Source organism: Drosophila kikkawai, chromosome 3R, assembly GCF_030179895.1.
Source record: "Drosophila kikkawai strain 14028-0561.14 chromosome 3R, DkikHiC1v2, whole genome shotgun sequence".
Lineage (NCBI taxonomy): Eukaryota > Metazoa > Arthropoda > Insecta > Diptera > Drosophilidae > Drosophila > Drosophila kikkawai.
The window spans coordinates 18,962,753-18,981,057 of NC_091731.1; the positions used below are offsets into that span (position 1 = coordinate 18,962,753).

Consider the following 18,305-nt stretch of genomic DNA (forward strand, 5'->3'; position numbering starts at 1 on the left):
CCACTTAAAATGACAGATGGACCGGCGCAGACGGAGGCATCGGCATCTCCCGGGGAGGGAGGGGTCCGGCCCGGCTGGCTGCGCCCTCGGGTCACAGACAAAAGACAAAAGGAAGTCGTCTAACTATTTGCAATGCCCATATAAACCAACCCCTTACCCGTTTCCTGTTTGTTGTCCACGTGTGTGCATGTGTTTGGCTGTAAAAATATTTTTGCTGTCGAAAAATGAAATGCAAATGTCTGCTGGCAGCAGAAATATTGTCCAGCCACCGCCTCCAAATCTCCCGTCCCAAGGAACATCAAAAACGAAGGTAAAGGCCAAGGAGGTAGACACAATGGCATAATGAAAATAATGTGGCTACAGTTTGCTCACACAGAGCTGCAGCTGTCATTGAGTGTGCTAGATTGGAGTGGTTCGCTCTCCGAGCTCCGTCCCCGAATCATCTCCAGGCCGTGGATTTGTCTGCCAGGAGAATCCGCTCGCCTGCCAGCCGAAGTAAGAGACAACTAATTGACTCGGCCTGACTTGGCCTCGCCTCGCATACCTTTCATATTGATAAACACATGCTGGACAAGATGCCAGGATGCAGGACGACGTTGGCCGGACAATGGGGCGTATGAGTGACCTCTGGTCAAGGGGATGAAAACGATGAGGCTTTTAGAAGATGAAAGGAACACAATTGCCGGAAGGGTCAGGGTGGAACTTAAGCGCAAGGAATCTGATATCCCAGGCAATTTTGATATTGAAATGATTTAAGATGAAATGATAGGGGGAAAATGGTATATTCTTAAAGGGAATTACACTTTAACTTGATGAAACGAATATTGCATTTAAATTTAATAGGAACCTCGAAACTCGTTATTGTTTATTCATTTAAATTTTAAAATAATCCTACGAAATTATTGCCTGTTTCTTCCGAGCAAGCCCATTAATTATTCCAAGTAAGTCAAGATAAACTATAGAAATCTGCAAACTATACCAGTCAGCCCCCCTGGCCTACGCCTTTGGCCGAGGCTGCTGCAGCTGCAAATATTTAACCACATCCTTCGCATCGCCTCCCCCGGAAAACTTTCGGCACATTGTTAGCATAATAAACACATAATAAAATGCAAAGGGCAAAATCATTAAAGTCAATTTTGAAGATGTTTTGCATACGCAGCCGTTGCAAGCAGCTTGCCAAAGTTTATTTACGAGCTCTTCCGTTCTCCGTTTTATCCCCACTCTCAGCCAATGAATGTCAGTGGCAGTCCGTACATAACTAGATGGATGTACATAATATTAGGGCCATATATAAGGGCTAAGCCGAGGGCTAAGGGCCACAAGCCCGGTGTAATTACATGAATGTTGCACAGAAATTTGCATATGCCGCAAACTGACGCCGATAAGCGCCTTAAATTTTCAATTTCATTGTTTATTAAGTGCCAAATAATTGTTTGTGTGCCCACTGAGGTGAGTGAGTGCGAGCCAATGGCCGTCAAAGGTGTCCGGTCCAGGCCGGCCCCCGCTTTCCGCTTGTAATTATTGTGCAAATTTTGCGCAATTTCCTGGCCTCCTTTGGCGTCGTGTCGGTGAGATTTCCTGTCTTTCCTGTCCCGCTGCCAGCATGCAATTATGAACCGTTTTCGGGACCTCTGAAGCGTGTGAAATTTCGCAAATTTGCAGCGCGCTTTCCCTAATTACCCCCTTCGATTGTCGCCATCGCTTTCTAATTACGATTAGTCTTTTCGAGCGGGATTAATGGAAACTCCTTGCCCACTGGCCTCAAATTAAACAGAAACAACACTCGCACACGAGCAGTTGGATAAATATAAGCCCGCGCGACAATGGCCCCATTGTTTATGGCCTTTACAGATATTTTTATGCAAAATTTCAGCCAGAGTAATTAATTTTAATATGAAAGCCAAACATGCGCGCTCTAACAATTGTCATATAATTTGCCGTCTAGACAGTGGAAATTTAGTATTTTCAATTAACTGCAATGGCAACTGAGCGCTGCAATCTGCCCCCCACTTGCCACCGCTCCTGTTGCCACCCTCTTGGCACAACAATGCACACAAAAAGGCGCACACTGATGATGGCTATGATGAGGGGCAGAAGCGGAAGGAGAAGCGGAGCTTGGGAGCTTTTCTGGCTGACTGCCATGTTGACATTGCTAGCTCTACAAAAAAAATATAAAAATAATAGGAAAACAACTGAAATTCAAAGCAAGTCAGCATTTAGACTTTAAGTTACCTGTTACTATATCTTTCAAATAAATAAATATAAGGATAAATATAAATTAAGATAAATAAAACAATCAACATTAAGTAAGATTTTTGAAACCATTTTAAATTAAACTTAACCATTATACATTTTAATTGCATTTAAATTCGCCTTTTTTCTAACTTTTAAGCTGTTAAGCAGGCTTAAAGCCTACAAGCACCTCGGTTCCCATACACCCTACAAGTTCAGGGGTACCCGGCCCGAGAGGGAAATCAACCCACGCCTGGGTTGAGTGGCAAGGCAGCGAGTTGGAGCCGGAATCCCCGACGCCGATGCCCCTTGGAACCGTGACTCCGGACTAGCAGGCGTTCAGCAGTTGCCAGAGCAGCGTCCTCAAGGTTGGCAACAAAATTGCACTGGCACAGGCAGTCACTCGAAAGGGGTCTTGGGAAGGGGTCAGCAGGAGGGAGGAGGCTTTTCAAGGGGAACCCAGCTACATTCGTGTGCCAATGTCAGTGCACCTGACGCCGCTGCTCCTGATGCTGCACTTCCCACTCGGTGGCATTCACTTCGTTCAACTCAGTTCGGTTCAGTTCAACTCGCTCCCTTTCCCAGGCCCAACAGTGCGTATTGCGGTTGCCGGGAAGCCCTGCAAGTGGGGATGCCAGGCCCTTGTCATCCCCTTGTCAGCGACTTCGATTTCACTTTTTTCCCCTTTTTAATTGAAATTGCATTTGCCGCGTTTGTTTGCACATAATTATGATTCGGGGGACTTTTGTCGCTTGTTATGCAAATTTAAGGCCGGCTCATCTCGCGATGAATGAGTGTGAATAGCCGGGTGAAATGCATGAATGCTTGACTGCAGCATCAGTCTTATTTTTTATAATTTTTCCTTTCTTTTTTTTTTGGGTTTCGCTGCGGTTTTATTGTGGTTGGAGCCCAGATGAGACCGGCTGAAAGGAGGAAGCCAGCAGCCTCCAGGCAGCTGCAGCTCCATTCAGCTCCAAGTATGTCTACTCTAAACAAATGGGCAAAGAACTAAAACCCATTCAAATAGTGAGCAGGAGATGAAGAGAGCCAAAAGGAGCTACCTCGGTAAGTGTGCAAAATGCCATCACTTAAACTGTGCTACTTACATTCTAAGAAGCAGCAGAGTTTCAAATTAAAGCGAGCTTCAGAGTAATGAAGAGAATATTAACCAGACTTTAGCTATTAGGAGTTGGTGGAAAAGTTATAGAATTTACAGGAACTTAGACAGTCTACAATGTATTCTTTAAATTCAATTAGTTCTCTAACAGAAAGTGTGAAGTAAAGTTACACCCATTAAGTAACATTAATAACCAATTGAGGCAAATAATCACAGTCATCAACCTGACCCCAATACCAGCGTTAGACCCTGGCCAGGATTAGTGAATTCCGTCGGACGGAAATCCGGCATTGACTGCTGATTGAGTAATCAGTGAATCGAGCCGGTAATTCCGCAATTTACTTACATTGTGAGCTGGCCGTAATCAATAGGTGAGCCCCGCCGAATGTCCTTGCCGGAACTCTCAAGACATGCAAACACACACCGGGCACACACACACACTCGCACGCGATTTAAGCGGTTCGGGAGTCGTTGACGCTACCTATATTCAAATGTTGCGGCGGCACTTCATTTGCCGGGGATTGGCCCGAGACTGCCCCGTGCCCACAAGGACATAATCGCAATGGCCCACTTGTTGGGGACTCGACCGCAGGACAAATACTACACGGAGAAAATTTCAGGGATTTTTTTAGCTTTTAAGTTTGGTGATTTTTTCGGAACAAGAATTAACAAAATAATAAAGGAATGTATTTTTAGAAAATAATCTATTAACATTTTTGATTCAAAATTTCTTAATTAAAAAAATAATTTCATGAGACCTATTTATGTAACTAAAAATGGTTTAAATTTTTAAAAACATTCTTAAAAACCATTTTAAAAGCTTAAACCATTTTAATAATAAGATTATTTTTGAATTTAAGTCAAGAGAAATATGTTAAAATTGGATTTACTGATCGAAATAAATTCGAAAATAGGTAAATACATTTATTCCTTTTATAAAATATTCAAAATAAACCTTGTCTAAAACAATATCCTAGTGGTAGTATTTTTTCTCTCTGTGTAATGCCCCGATTGATCACACACACGCACAATTGCCAATCGTTTGATTTACGGCATCGGATCCGTGGTCACCGGCCGTGGTCCCGGGCTACCGTCCGTTTTTTTTGGCGGCACCTGCGTAACAATGGCCGTGAAAAAAACGCGCGCGAAAATGGTCACCGGAAGCGGGGTCGCCAGGACCGGAAACGGAAAGCGGGAGACGGGCAGAGGCGCAAAATGGCTAGCAAATTACGCGACGAACGGCGAACTGTTTGCTGCCCGGCTGATTGCAAGGCCTCCAAATGCGCGAGACAGCCAGTCTGCGAGTCTGCGAATCGAATGCAAATGCAAATGCAAGTGCCACCGGGAGCGGAGTAAAAAAACGCAACCAAAGTATGCAAAGCACGCGAGCGTACTGTGGCAGCAGCACTTGCCACACGGCCTCCTGGGCCAGAGTTTTTGCGCTGCCTCTGCCGGAGAATCGAGAATCGAGCAGAGGAGAGTGAAGTAGTAGTAGACCCGAGCGGAGCGGAGCGAACTCCTCGAGGAAGGCCGCGCCGTGAACATTAACGCTAACGTTAACGTTAACCGGACGGAGGAGGGGGCGAGTGGCGAAGTAGGGGTTGTAAGCGATACCCAGGAGGGAGGTTTTTTTTTCGCCAGCTTTTTATTTCACTTTTTTTGCCGTGCATTCTTCTCTTTTTATTCTCGCTGCAGCCACCCCGAAGCTCAGGCCCAGGAAAGTAGGTGAGGCACATGAGGCCGTCACGGCAGGGAGGGGGCGGGGAAGGGGGAGGCCTGGAAGGACGCGCAGAGAGTGTTTACCCCGGCTTAGACGGCTCTGACAGGCCGTCTGGGCTCCAAAGCATGAATGAGTTGTGGAAGCAAATGAAGTGCCACGCCAGCCGACGTTGCAACCCGCAGCGTGTTTAAATATAGCTGAGAACAGGCGGCAGAAGCAGCACAAGCAGCAGCAGCGGCAATGCAACGCGTGCAGCAGCAACATCAGCCGCAGAGCAGCAGACAGAGACCAACGCAGCGATGCACTAAAAAAATATATTAATTTAGAAATTTCGAAGGCTTGAATTTAGTATTTCAGATCACTTTCAGACTAATTTATTATAAATATTATAACATTATCTTAGAACTGAAAATGCATCTAAATTTTCAATGTTTTTATAAGCTTAATTGATTTTGAATCAATTAAAATCTAACTGCTGATTTAATCATAACTCTTTTTTTTTAGTGCACAGGACAGACGGCAGACGTTCACAGGCTATCATGTCACCGCCGGCGTCCTCATTTGTCTGTTTGCTTGGGTGTGTGTGTGTGCTTGATTCTGTGTGTTTGTGCAATTTTTTTTATATTTTAATTTCTTCTTTTTTTTTAGCGAGCCTGGCAGTCAGTCGGCTTAGTTACGAGCGAGCCTGGGCATATTTTGTGCTTCATCATCTCAGCCGCTGATGATGACACATGCGAGTGACTGCAAACAAATCCGGGGAGAGGCAGTTGCTGATGTTGCCACTGCCGATGATATTGCTGCTGTCATCAGCAACATCTCGCCGTGGCAGCTCCACTGGAACTTTCTCGTCTGCTGATGCAGCCGAAAGCGAGTAGAGCGGGTGGCATGCCCCTCCAGCCGACCTTGGTGGGTGGGTCTACTAGGATCCAAATTACGTCGATTGGGAGTGTTAATAATGCAAATCCATACACAGCAAGGCAGACTAATCGGAATAATTGGAAACTATTGGGTGATGAAACCGAAAAGGACGGGACAGCTTTGCGAATTTAATTAAATAGCATTTCATAGTAGCTTATTATACCCTTGAAGGGTACTATAACTTTAGTCAGTGGCTTGCAAAGCAGTGAAGGGGTCATTTTTGACCACATACATTACATATATTCTTGTTCACCATTTTTAAAATTATTTTCCTTAATTACTAAAGATTAAAATAAGCAAATAAGCCTTAATATAGGATTTACAAAATTGTAATCAAAGGAAAATTACAAAACAAAGGCCTTCGGAGTGAAGCCGGAAAGGTGGTGACTCACAATCGGGATCAGACTGACTCCTGAACGGATGGCTTGGCCCGCTTACGGGTCGTATGAGCTATATGGTCTTCAGAGGCTGGCCGGGGCACGTACTTGCGGTGGCAGCCACATAATGAGAGCTGGCTGCGGCACAAACGTGCCATAAACTGTGGCACGCCCCCGCCGCACTCCCCAGCGTCCGCCTTGGCCCGCCTCAACCCGCTCCACCCACCAATGAATATTCCATGTGGCATGCGTTGACAAAGCATTCGGGGCTCGTCATCTGGAGCATGAGAGCATATCATATAGGCAAAGTTTTTACCCACCACACATTGTGTGTACACGAGTGTACGAGTGTATATAGTCGCCGGAGAGCTGTACGTATTTCAGGCATTATGCTGGACCCACGGAGCGGGTGCTTCGAGGAGGAGCTCAACTTTTATCGGTCTTGTTTTGATAGTTGACTCGCTGCTAAGCCTATTAAGGCGCTTGAGTCGTCCAACAAGCCAAAGGCTTTTGCACCGACCAGGTTTCCAGCCGCCCTCGTCTAAGCCATCGCCCTCTTTGGGTATTTGTACCCTGTACTTTGGGGAGGACAAGGGTATGCTAGGCCACTGAATTGATTTTTATTATTTTTTAAATCATATAGAAAGTTGAATAAAATCTTATCAATGTATTCAAGTGATGCCTGAATTTGCTAGACTTTTTTGAATGGCCAGCTATTATTGGGTATTTCACAGTCGTGACTTTGGACTGTAGACTGCTGCCTCGCTTTGTTTTTTACCATTTTTGAGCTGTCTCCCCAGGAAATGATAGGCCCCACAAGGGAGCTAAGCTAAGCCCTCGTTGCCGTGTCTGTTGCTGTGGCTCCTGCTGCTGTTAATTATGGAAGGGGTGGGGTTCTGGGTGGTTTGGGGGTTGCTCGTTAGTGACGTCCTCGAAGGGCCTCATCTTTCTCTCTCTCTGTCTGCGTTTCGTTCTGTGTCCGCTCTGGCTGCAATTTTCTCAAGAAGCCGCACTTAAATGGCTTCCTATGCGGGTGCAAACAAAAGCTGCCAAACACACACACATGTCTACCCGCTCTCAATGTGTGTGAGTGTGTGTCTGCGACAGTTAACAAAAAATACAAAAAATATTGCAAAAATCGCTGCTTGAAGTGGTGGTTGAATTTCTACTCTTTTTGCACGTTTTTGTCTTGCAACGTGCAAATGGAAAAAGAGTTGCAAATTTGTGCTGCTGCTGGTGTTGCTGCTGCTGCTGGTGTTGCTACTGCTGATGTTGCTGATGTTCTGCGCAACACATGCGCCATTATGCAATTGATTTTTCTTTGCCTTTTTTTTGCCGAGCTTCCTACCTCTGTTGCATTGTTTGCCGCCTAGTGCTTAAAGCCTGGCCTCGCCCAGCCTTTCTTTCTTTACTTTCCGTATTTCATTTTTTGTTTTCGGCCTTAACCGTTGTGCCATAGGTCATTCAACCTGGCTGCTACTAATTTGCCGCTGCCCTGGCAGGTGCGCCTAATTAAGCAGATCCCCCAGCAGGCTGCAACTAAAGCCCGAAAGTCGGCAACAAAGCGGCGAAGGCGTTGAAAGGCCAACTTTGTACATGGGCAGGTGTCTAAAGTGACGCTTTGTATGGAGGGGACTGGGGGTGTGGGAAACATATAAACTGAAAAAAAAGCACGCTTACCCACTGCACGTGCTCTATCTTCTCGGAGGTTGCATGCATACTTGCCGGGGCTCATAACCCTGAATGCACGAACTGCACTGAATGCAAACAGGCAGCAAAGACAGACAACTCACAGACGCACCCACACTCTTTAGGTGGGTAAACCTCTCCCCTCCAGCTACCCAGGCACTCATACAAACCCCCCATCAGACACTCATCCTTCTCGAGACTTGACTGCAGCAGATTGCGTATACGCAGCATTGGCCACTTGCATTATGAAGCATCTCCTGCTTTCGTGTCGGCGCGATAAGCCACCGCATCTGCATTTGCATCTGGGTCTCCATCTGTGACAGCGGGCCGTGCTCTATGTGCGTTATAAGTGCACTGAGAAAATAAAAGTAAGAAAAGCTTAGCTTTGGTAAAAATGTAAAGAAATCATAATGATGAACCCAAAGCTACTTATAATAATTTCACTTTACATTGACAAAATGCAGTCTTAATTTATTACCTTTCTCCTCAACCAACCATCCTTTTCCCTTAGTGTACCGCCCCCGCCGGCCAACGCTGCATGACTGCATTCATGGCGAATGTCAAGTGTTGGCTTGCCAAGATGTTTTGTTTGACGCCGGAGCCACGCCAGCAACATTTGCTGTGTCAAGTGGCAGTCAAGTGCATTTAACAGGGCGCGTCTTTGATTGACGTTAGCCCGCGTTCGGAATTACGGCCGAAATGGCGGCCAAGGAGCGGGGAAACTGCGCACGCAGGACTACCACTGCGGACGAAGGCAATTGCCAAGGAATTGTGCTGCAGGCGCAACCAGCAGATGTCGTCAAACGGAAACGCAGAAACAAAGCCGCTGACATCTCGCAGCAAATATCAAAGTCACCATAAAGGCCTCCTTTAATGCGCTCGAAATCCGAAACATTTCTGGTGCGTGTCAATCGCTTAATCCGGTCGAATGGCTGTTGCAATGGCTCGAAATAAATCAAATCAAATCAACCGGCTTATTGAATATTTATGAGCTCGTCTGCTTAGCCTAATTATGTGCGAAACGACAAAGAAAGATACAGCCAACTATAGTTACCACACGGCCACCGATTAAATGCAGTTTCTCTTCTCTAAACACTGTCCATTGCCTTCAATTAAAGCAGCATTAAATCTCCCACATAATTCAAACAATGGCCATATATCAACACTTATATGAGCATTAGTGCTGGGCAAACATTGAGCGATCGAGAAACCGCACCCCAAAATAGACTTAAATGGGTTTATGCGATTTTTATAATTCGCCAGTTAGGCAAGTCATTTGCAAACTCTGAGCAATCCATCAGCAGGGCTTTATACATACATATGTATCTATGCAGATCCGAGTCAAGATCCAACTTTTACTTTTCACCGGGCTTCAACATAACTCGCTTCGCAGAAAGCCAGGCCAGATGATGCGAAGCAAATTAAATTACATTAAACTTGGCCCAGGCCGAGGCGAACCGAACTGAAGTGGCTAAAAGCGGAAAGGCCAAAAACATTTTCACGGCCCTAGACACTGAAATAAAAATGTTTTTGAAAATTGTATTATTAATATTATAATTGCTATTTTAATAATTTCTTATTTGCTTAAACCATAAATCAACAGTCTTAAGAAGTCAACTTTTATTATTATCTGCTAAGCTCTTGTATTATTTGTAGACAGATATTGATACAGTTCAAAGTTTTATAGAAAAACTTCTTCCTTATTTAATTGTTATATATATTCAAATGGTTTTTAGTATCACAATGACTTTATTTTTGCCTTTTTTTCAAGTATTTCCAAAAATATTAAATTTATTATTATGGTAACAGCTTACAAACCTAGTATTCCCCTTTAAAATGAACCAGTTTATTTATAAACAATATATATCCGAAAAACCCTTCTCAAATAGTTGTGTACAATAAGGCAATTACTTTTCCAAAATGACCACTTTTGTCTTGTTTCCCTTTTTTTCTTAGAAAACCCACATGAATAAGAAGTAATTATGTGGTTTTTTAACATCTTGGAATACGTTTTTTTCCAAGTGCGTGGAGAAATGCAGGCAGACAATGAAGAGCAGCCAGCGCAGCAAGAGCTGGCACTTTAATTATGACAAAATTTGCGTGAGTGATAGTCGAATGGTGCCGCAAGCGGCCAACGAGCGCTCGAGTGGCAGAGCGGAAAAACATAAACAAATAAACGACGCTGCAGAGACACAATAAATGGGGAAAAGAAATTATGAAATGTTCAAACTGTTACAACAAATCAAAGCCATAGCCATAGCCGGAGCCAGTCTCAGACCCAGCTTCACCAGAGCCAAGCTTAGTTTTTTGAGATTTGAAACCAGTTTTCGAGTGATCTTCTTCGCGGGTTGCCTTCGCGGGTGTATGCCCTGCCAGAGCTCATTTAGCTGCCAGCCGGCGACGAGCCCACAACGCACCGAGTGACCAACAAACAAGATGCCTTCCCCGCACTGGCTGCTGCTCTCGATGGTGAGCTACCAAAGGACCTTCTTCCGGGACTAACCTAACTCAAGGATATTTGGATATTTTGTTTAACCCACAGCTGGCCCTCGTTGGAGCCCAGGAATACCATTACCACCGACCGCAGACGCCTTTCGGCCCTGGAACCCCCTTGCCACAAACCCAGCAGTCCACCAAGTTTACGGTCCAAACTCTGGGCCGCACCTATGGCCTGGAGGCCCAGCGGGCCCCGACCGTCTACGAAGACCACCAGACCCAGTATGTCCAGGTGCTGCAGCAGCATCAGGTGCCGCAGCCTCAGGCTCTGTACCAGGCTCCTCCCCAGCAGCAGGCATATCCCTACCCGGCTGCCGTTCCACAGCCGCAGCAGCTGCACACCACCACCTACCAGAATCCCCTGCTGGTCAGCGCTAACTACCAGGCACCCACTTACTCCCAGGCTCCTCCAGCTCCGTCTGCTCCGGCCCAGCCCCTGACCTACTACCAGCCTCAGCAGACACAGACTCCCACCTACTACAGTCCGCCACCGGTGGCTGCCCAGCCTCCGGCTCAGTACGGGCCGCCTCCTTCGCCGCCCCAGAAACTGTTCTTCGGCAATCCCTATCCTTATGCTCCGGTGACCACCGGCACTGGCCAGCAAGTGCTCGATGCCGGACACGGTTCTGGAGTGGCACCCAATCCAGTGCAGGTGCAGCTGATCGCAGCCACTGGCTCAGCTCCGCCAGCCCCGCGAGTGGGCGACCAGGTGGGCCAGGCGCAGAGCGCCCAAATCGATGGTTATGACTACAAGCAGACCTCTCCGGGCGATACTAGGGACTACCAGCGCTTCGTGACCAACTGCCCTGGCGGCGGAAACTGTGAGCGAAGGGAGCTGAGTCCCGGCCAGGTGGACGAGGGCCACAATCAGGTGGTGCAGCTGGCCAGGGCCAGCACCCAGCCGCGAGTGGAGGGTTGCTTCAAGTCGCAGGTGGTTTATGTGCCCGCAGGAGCCGCTGTCAATGCTCAAAACCAGCTGCGGCCCAAGAACCGCCGCCTCACCGAGCGCCAGGAGCAGATCATCACCAGGTATCCCCACAACTAAGTCCCAACCCTCTATCTTAACACTCACCGAATTTCACATCGAATTTATTAGTCTTTACCCTTAGTTGCCAATACTCGTTGATTGTTGTAAATAAATCGATCGAAGTTTACATTTTAAGCCACAAAAGCCGACCCAGTCGGGTGAATAATTACTGGGGGAAGCCCAAAAGTAGGCATAGGTGGGTCCGAAATGAATGGAGATGCGATTCAGCAGAAATGCTGTTGGCCAATCTGTTGGACGTTGCCTAATCGGCTCGCCGCGATGTTTTATTACCCGGGATTGCGTATTGGCCATCGCATGTTAATTAGCCAGAGTCGCATGCACGGCGAGAAATTAATGGGCCCAAACTATAAATGCATTTATGCGGCTATGCTAATGGGGCGAAACATGTGCCAAACATATTTGGTTGGCTTGAATGAAAATAGGCTAATAAAACACTGGTAAGTGGGGGTTATTTTAATTTATTTCGTGAGACATTTTAGCTATTTATTTAGCTGTGGGGTAAACAAAAAATAGATTTGATTTTAAGTCTATAGAAGAAAATAAATAACAAATTCAATAAATATAAGTAATTACAACTGGGGAAACTATGAAAACATAAATATTTATATTAATACACTATAGTAATAGCTTTTTAAATACTCTTAATGAAAATATTTCTTATCTTGCCGGCTTAACAATTTAAAATTTTAAATAATGTTTGTTAAATGAGCCATGGTTTTTGATATTTGAAAACAAATTCGGTTCCAGATCAGTAAGTATCAGTTAATAGATTTTTGATTAGAAAATGACAACAGTTTGCTTTGATTTACTGAAGAACACCAATGTTTTCCAAGGGAATTATATTATTTTTTCTGGTTATATTAATCTACGATATAACTCAAGTAAGTTGTATTACAAATCATAAAATTCTAAACGTTTATTCCTTGTTGAGAACAGATCTCCTCGAAGCTTGAGTTCACCAATGTTAAATGCAACTCCAAGGACAAGAAATTCTTCGAATTCGAGTACTGTTACATCAAATCAGTTAATCGCAGCTACAAGTACATATCCCTGAAGACTCGTTTTTACAGCTTGCCCATTAATGAGGCAACGGTATGTGTCTAAAAAATTATACATAACAAATTCCACAATATTGGGTTCTTTTCATTAGGCAAGTCTACAGATCCTGCGAAGGTTTCGCTCTTTTATGCCCATAACTATGAACGTTACTGTCGATATTTGCAAATTTAAGACCGGAAAGAAGAGTATATTGAATCCGATGCTTGAGCTCTTTGATGATGTTAGCAAAAAGTACACCAACTTGAACCACTCGTGTCCGTATGATGTGGGTTGAAAGAAAATGAAAAATATATACGATACATTAATAATTTTAATACTATTTTTCAGCACGACCTTGTGATAGAAAAGCTTCCTACTGATTATCTGAATCGACACTTCACCGATGTCCTGCCCTTGCCGCCAGGAGAGTACGTCTTCAATAGCATATGGTTTCACAAAGGCATCGAACGGGCCACTATTAGGATATATAGCACTATTTCATAGAAGCGGGATTGACAAGAAACACTTGGTTTTATTGGTAACTTTTTTTTGTTTCTTCTGGTTTCTTGATAAATTAATGTACTAATCGTAAATCTATAAAGGCATTACAAAAATCACCGAGTTTTAAATAAAAAAGATACACTACTGATTTCCTTCCCATTTCTTCCAGTGTTCTTAGCAGTCTTCAGCCAAAACAAAATCCCCATTAAAAATCAAGCTTGAAATAAAGGAAAATTAATTGATGTTTTCACACAATGTCAAAGCATAACACACTCGATTCACCAACAGGTTTCTCTCACTATGCTCTCTAATGCTTCCAATATGGCATAACAGTTTGTATCATTTCATAATCGGTTCTAAGGGAGAGATGAGCAATCCACAGAAGACCGGCAAGTTAGTCAGTCAACGAAGCCCGAAGCGAAGAGACATATTTAGAACCATGAAGACGAGTTTGCTGTTAGCTTTTCTGGTAATCACAACTCTTGATTCGGCGACATAACTAGTTCTAGACTGGTGACGTCAAATGCTTAACCCTCCGACAGATGGTGGTGACATTGAACCTGGTGGTGGCCGAAGGTGACGATGGCTACCTGTATGGAGGCCCCTCCGGTGATCAGCTACAGGAGATCTCCGCAGTGAACCGTCCTAGAAAGCACCGCCTGAATCCCCGTGTCTATCCCCAGCCACTGTCCCAGGCCTGTGGAGATGAGGATGCAGAATCCCATGCAGCTGCCGTGGCCACCTACCATGCCAGCCGCCCTCAGCCGCGTCGTATTTCCCACCACAAGGAAGTCGTGGTGGATCCCTCGTTCTTTGAACCTTCGGCTGAGCGGATCGAGGAACTCCGCCGGTTTGCTTTGGATCAGTAATAAAGTTAAACGTTTTACCAAAGTGATTGTGTTTTTATTAAACATAAAAAAGTTACTATATTGAAACCGAACTAAGAAACTCAGATCTTCAAAAGGAATTAATTTAAATGCGTTTTAAAAGATATTATCTTAAAAATAAATTGAACACAGATTAAGTAATCTCCCTCGAAATTGGCAATACTCCCTCGCAACGTATCCAAAGTGGCTTAAAACAAGTTGACTTTGATTTACAGAATCACGATCATTTATTTATAAACTGATTCACTTGGATTTCCTATTTGGTAGAGACAAATGTTTGTTTTTAATGTGTCAATATTTTTGTTTGGTACTGTGGAATCATAATAGAAATTACGTTTTAAATTTACAGCTAATATTCAGACTGGATTGATTAAAGTATGCTCATATTTAAATCTCAGACAATTTCAAATACTAAAATATTTATTCAAAAATCAATACTCACTTTAGATTAATTAAATTTAGATGGCCAGAATCACCTCACCCCTGGTTTTAGTGGCCGGAATTGCCCTGCTTTCGGCCATAAAGTGAATGTTAATGACTTGAGCAATTATATGGCATTAGATGTCTCCAACAGAAAGTTGTTTGGGCAGCATTCCAATCGAAATGGTCAAAAGCCGATTGCAATTTACAATAAATAAATAATTTATTTGTCAGCTTAAATTAACAGAAAACAAAAACATAAACATAATCCGATGAGGCCAAGAATGCGCCATCATTCCCAGACGTCGCTCAGACGTCGTAGTTGTACTTCTTGCTGTCGCCGGGATTGAGGCTGTACAGGTCGTAGTCGAACTGGTCCCACTCCTGGTGGTCGGGTCCCTTGGGCTGGGTGTTGCCCTTCTTCAGCTTGAGCAGGGTCTTCTTCTCCCGCACGACATCCACGTGCGGCACCTGCTGACGGATGCGCTCCTCCTGGGCCGTCAGGGGCTGTGGAGGCCGATAAACCGGCGTGTTGGCCAGGAACTGAGACTCCTCCATTCCAAGATCGGCCCCGGGACTCATCTGGGCGTCGTAGAAGTTGGCAAAGTTTTGCAGCTGCATTGACTCCGCCGGATGGTGATCGTAGTAGTCGGGCATGATCAGGTTGTAGTTGCCAGTCAGGGCCAGGGGTTCCTGGGGCCGTGGGGCATAGGCGAAACTGGAGATGCTGGCGGCGGTTCCCAGATCCCTGGGGCGACTGTAGCGTGGCAGGGCCTCCGAAATACCCAGAAACACAGCCAGACTGCAGCTGAGTAGGACCTGAAAGGGAGTTGATATAAGATATGTTGGTAAGTAATAATCCAAAATCATTTTAATATAAATACCAAGTATTTACTTTCGTAGCAAACTTACCATTCGCTTATTATGTTGTCCAGCCATTGTTTATGTGCGTATATTCACAGCAAAAATTGTTTTATATAATTAACTTGAATTTAATTTTAGCACTTTGGTTGGCTCTTCACACTTGCTGGTAGGTAGGTTTTAATGCGTTCTCGACTGACGTCCGATTTTAGTCCCCGTCAATGCGCTTAATTCGAGCTCTTAAACCAGTCTAATGTTCTGAGCCGTGCGATTTTGTATTTAAAGCAAAAGCCAGGCGAAAGCCGAAAGAATTTCATTTCGTTTGATTTGTTTTGTTTGTCAGCACTCCCCGGGTGCCCCGTCCTCCGGTTCCTCACTTTGTTGGCATGCAAATCCGGTTTCAAAACTTGGGTTTCCAACCGAGCGTCAAGCGGAGTCGAGATAACTCTGATTGCGATGCTGATTCGGACTCGAATTCGGTTTCGGTTTCGGTCTCGGACACTGAGATTCGGATTCGCGGAGTGAGTGACACACGTTGAGGCGAGGAACACAGGTCAGGAACACCTGAGGGAATCCGGAGATCGGGTTTGTGGCGTCAGGGACTGGGGACAAAAGAAATGCAAATTACTGGACGCTCGATGCTGGATGCTGGATGCTGGACTATGAGGCGCTCGCATTGACACACATTTGATGGGATGATTCATGGAATGTGCGCGGCAATTAATCCAAATTATACGTAATAAAAATATTAATTGCACTCGCTTTGTACCACTGAACTTGGGTGTTGTGCCCGTGCGTATACGTAATTAAGTAGCCGCAGCGTGGTTCCGCGGATGCGAGGGGACGGGGAAGACATGTTAATCGACAATATACAAATTGGCACATCAATCACTGCTTTTTATTGGCCAGCAATGATCTGACATTTCAATTTTTGTCGCCCGACTGTCACTTTATGCACTGATAATCCTTTGAGCGGTTCAATAACATCTCCCCTGATCCCGTCGGGAATATCCCAGGCAGGGCCGAACCCCGTTCCCGCGATTATATCTTTATCCAATGCAAACAGGTAGCGGCGTTGAGCCCGACTAAATACAGCAAAAAGAAATTAGAACAGGCTTCAAAGTGCGCTCTCTTTAATGGCGGCCTTTTTACGATCACTTAAGATAAGAGTTAAGGAAATCTAAGCCAGATTTGTATTGCGAAAGCAAATGTTTAGCTCTTTTGGTACCAAGTACTTTGAATTTGAAATATAAATATTAACATTTTATATTTAATTTAGAAGTAAGAGCCAGGGAGTACCAAATCAGCCAGTCATATTATCATTATGATCTCATTAAAGAAAACTATACATTATGGATATATTTAATATGAGTACTTAAGTCTACAGTGGATTGCATAATAAACATAGAATTGCTCAGCAAATACTACTGGGAACATGCCAAGCAACATTTATTTATGTTGCCGAAAAACAATTATTTCATATTTGTACTTTTTTTTTAATTCAATACTAAAATAAATGTTATAAGTTGATAAATACTGTATAAACAAATTATTAAATGAACAAGACTTTCAACAACCTTGATAATTGATAATTGATTAATGGAATGAATAATAAATGGAGGCTCTACCCTCTTGACTCAAAATATAATTAGACTTATAATCGAATTATTTAAATTTAAAACAAAAACTTAAATTAAGCGTGTCATTCTTACCTTTTTGTACCTTTAATAAAATCTTTATTAATATGAAACCAGTTCCTAATATAATAATATCAAGATACATATGGTTTTATGGTTTTTAAAATTAATAAATTTACCTTCACTTTCAATTTAACCTTACTCTAACTTTAACTTAATTTCTTACAGTCGATGAAGCTAAATTCTGCTAAAATTCAAATTTCTTTATTTCATTGCCGATGACTACTGGGGAATTCTAAACTTCAAGCTGAGACAAATCGCTCTTCATTTTTTAGGCTAAACTTAGATGGTCAAACGCCGGGGTTTAACCAGTTCCGCTCTGATTTACAGCCCTCGATGGGAAGCGTTATTTCCCGCAGTTTGAAAATAAATTAGCATGTTCCAATACCGTCGGATGTTGGGCTGTCAGGCGCACACGCCTGGAGTCACTGAGAAGGAGAGGCCACCCCCGTCATCGAAAGGCAGGCATAAATAAGTTTTAGTGTCTCGGGGAAACCCGTTCCCCAGCGGCTCCCCGCCGCCACCTGACATTCCCAGCATTTCTCGCATTTTTTTGTGGAAATATTTAAAGCCTGCGGCTCAAAGTCAGAACTCATTTGGCATTGTTTTAAGCACTTACATTTCGTTTCGTTTAATTTGTTTTGCGATTTGTATTTTGCATATGCATATTCACAAAGTTTCTGTGTATTTTTCGTTTTTCCTTTTGTGTGTAAATTGGCCCGTTTTTAATTTTGTATTATTTTTTGTATTATTTTCTTTTTGTTTTCGTTTTTGTGCACATGTTTCGGAGATCAAAGACATGTTTTTGAGCAGCGGAGAAAACAATGTATTTTGTTTTTGTTTTTTTTTTTTATGGCAATATATGTAAAACATTTTGCTGGGAATTTACGTCGGAATAATATCGCAGTGAGAGAGCTTCATAATTTTTACTTTGGCTCAAGCTGGGGCACACAATTCCAATTATCCGAGGCCACATTCCACCCGCCGGCTTTTCGGGGGGTCTGCGGACTCTGTTTGCGTTTAACTATTTGCCAAAGGCCCATGCCACAACGCCAATAGAGTTGGAAGTCGACACCGACACTGAAGCCTCAAAGCAACGTGCACCGGAATACAACCGCAAAATTACTTACTCGTCGGATGATGCCCCACCTCGGTCTCTGCGGTTCCCTAGACAAATGTTGCACGCCCCAGTCTCCTCCACCTCAATCCGTCTCAATCCAAAACCCAATCCCCGACTGGGAAACCGAAACAAACAGGCAAGTGTCGCCTCGGGCAACGCATCATTATCGATGCAGGCCGAAGCA

At 44.1% G+C, this 18,305-nt stretch overlaps 4 protein-coding genes and 1 long non-coding RNA gene across 5 annotated transcripts; 4 read left to right on the top strand and 1 right to left on the bottom strand.

Moving 5' to 3' along the window:
- Positions 1 to 10,450: 10,450 nt before the first annotated feature.
- LOC108075457 (uncharacterized) lies at positions 10,451 to 11,711 on the top strand. The gene is made up of 2 exons (XM_017167910.2): positions 10,451 to 10,522; positions 10,596 to 11,711. Exons 1-2 carry the CDS (start codon positions 10,490 to 10,492, stop codon positions 11,592 to 11,594), a joined length of 1,032 nt encoding a protein of 343 aa, XP_017023399.1. The 5' UTR covers positions 10,451 to 10,489; the 3' UTR covers positions 11,595 to 11,711.
- A 707-nt stretch (positions 11,712 to 12,418) lies between these two features.
- Positions 12,419 to 13,139, top strand: LOC108075384 (uncharacterized). The gene is made up of 4 exons (XM_017167795.1): positions 12,419 to 12,478; positions 12,534 to 12,689; positions 12,748 to 12,921; positions 12,984 to 13,139. The coding sequence occupies exons 1-4, from the start codon at positions 12,419 to 12,421 to the stop codon at positions 13,137 to 13,139; spliced, it is 546 nt and encodes a 181-aa protein (XP_017023284.1).
- Positions 13,140 to 13,508: 369 nt separating this feature from the next.
- LOC108075483 (uncharacterized) lies at positions 13,509 to 14,005 on the top strand. The gene is made up of 2 exons (XM_017167938.2): positions 13,509 to 13,605; positions 13,679 to 14,005. The coding sequence occupies exons 1-2, from the start codon at positions 13,576 to 13,578 to the stop codon at positions 14,003 to 14,005; spliced, it is 357 nt and encodes a 118-aa protein (XP_017023427.1). The 5' UTR covers positions 13,509 to 13,575.
- A 339-nt stretch (positions 14,006 to 14,344) lies between these two features.
- On the top strand, positions 14,345 to 15,570 carry LOC138928881 (uncharacterized). The gene is made up of 4 exons (XR_011445290.1): positions 14,345 to 14,398; positions 14,471 to 15,291; positions 15,347 to 15,389; positions 15,446 to 15,570. It is a non-coding gene; the product is annotated as an uncharacterized lncRNA (long non-coding RNA).
- LOC108075383 (uncharacterized) lies at positions 14,753 to 15,495 on the bottom strand. The gene is made up of 2 exons (XM_017167793.3): positions 15,356 to 15,495; positions 14,753 to 15,262 (listed from the first exon to the last, which is right to left on the bottom strand). The coding sequence occupies exons 1-2, from the start codon at positions 15,380 to 15,382 to the stop codon at positions 14,753 to 14,755; spliced, it is 537 nt and encodes a 178-aa protein (XP_017023282.1). The 5' UTR covers positions 15,383 to 15,495.
- Positions 15,571 to 18,305: the final 2,735 nt, after the last annotated feature.

Coding starts and splice junctions, on each gene's coding strand:
- LOC108075457 (XM_017167910.2), top strand. CDS start 10,490: ATGCCTTCCCCGCACTGGCTGCTGCTCTCGATG. Junction 10,523..10,595: donor ACTGGCTGCTGCTCTCGATG/GTGAGCTACCAA, acceptor TTTAACCCACAG/CTGGCCCTCGTTGGAGCCCA.
- LOC108075384 (XM_017167795.1), top strand. CDS start 12,419: ATGTTTTCCAAGGGAATTATATTATTTTTTCTGGTTATATTAATCTAC. Junction 12,690..12,747: donor TGCCCATTAATGAGGCAACG/GTATGTGTCTAA, acceptor TCTTTTCATTAG/GCAAGTCTACAGATCCTGCG. Junction 12,922..12,983: donor ACCACTCGTGTCCGTATGAT/GTGGGTTGAAAG, acceptor ACTATTTTTCAG/CACGACCTTGTGATAGAAAA.
- LOC108075483 (XM_017167938.2), top strand. CDS start 13,576: ATGAAGACGAGTTTGCTGTTAGCTTTTCTG. Junction 13,606..13,678: donor GTTTGCTGTTAGCTTTTCTG/GTAATCACAACT, acceptor ACCCTCCGACAG/ATGGTGGTGACATTGAACCT.
- LOC108075383 (XM_017167793.3), bottom strand. CDS start 15,382: ATGGCTGGACAACATAATAAGCGAATG. Junction 15,263..15,355: donor GACAACATAATAAGCGAATG/GTAAGTTTGCTA, acceptor ACTCCCTTTCAG/GTCCTACTCAGCTGCAGTCT.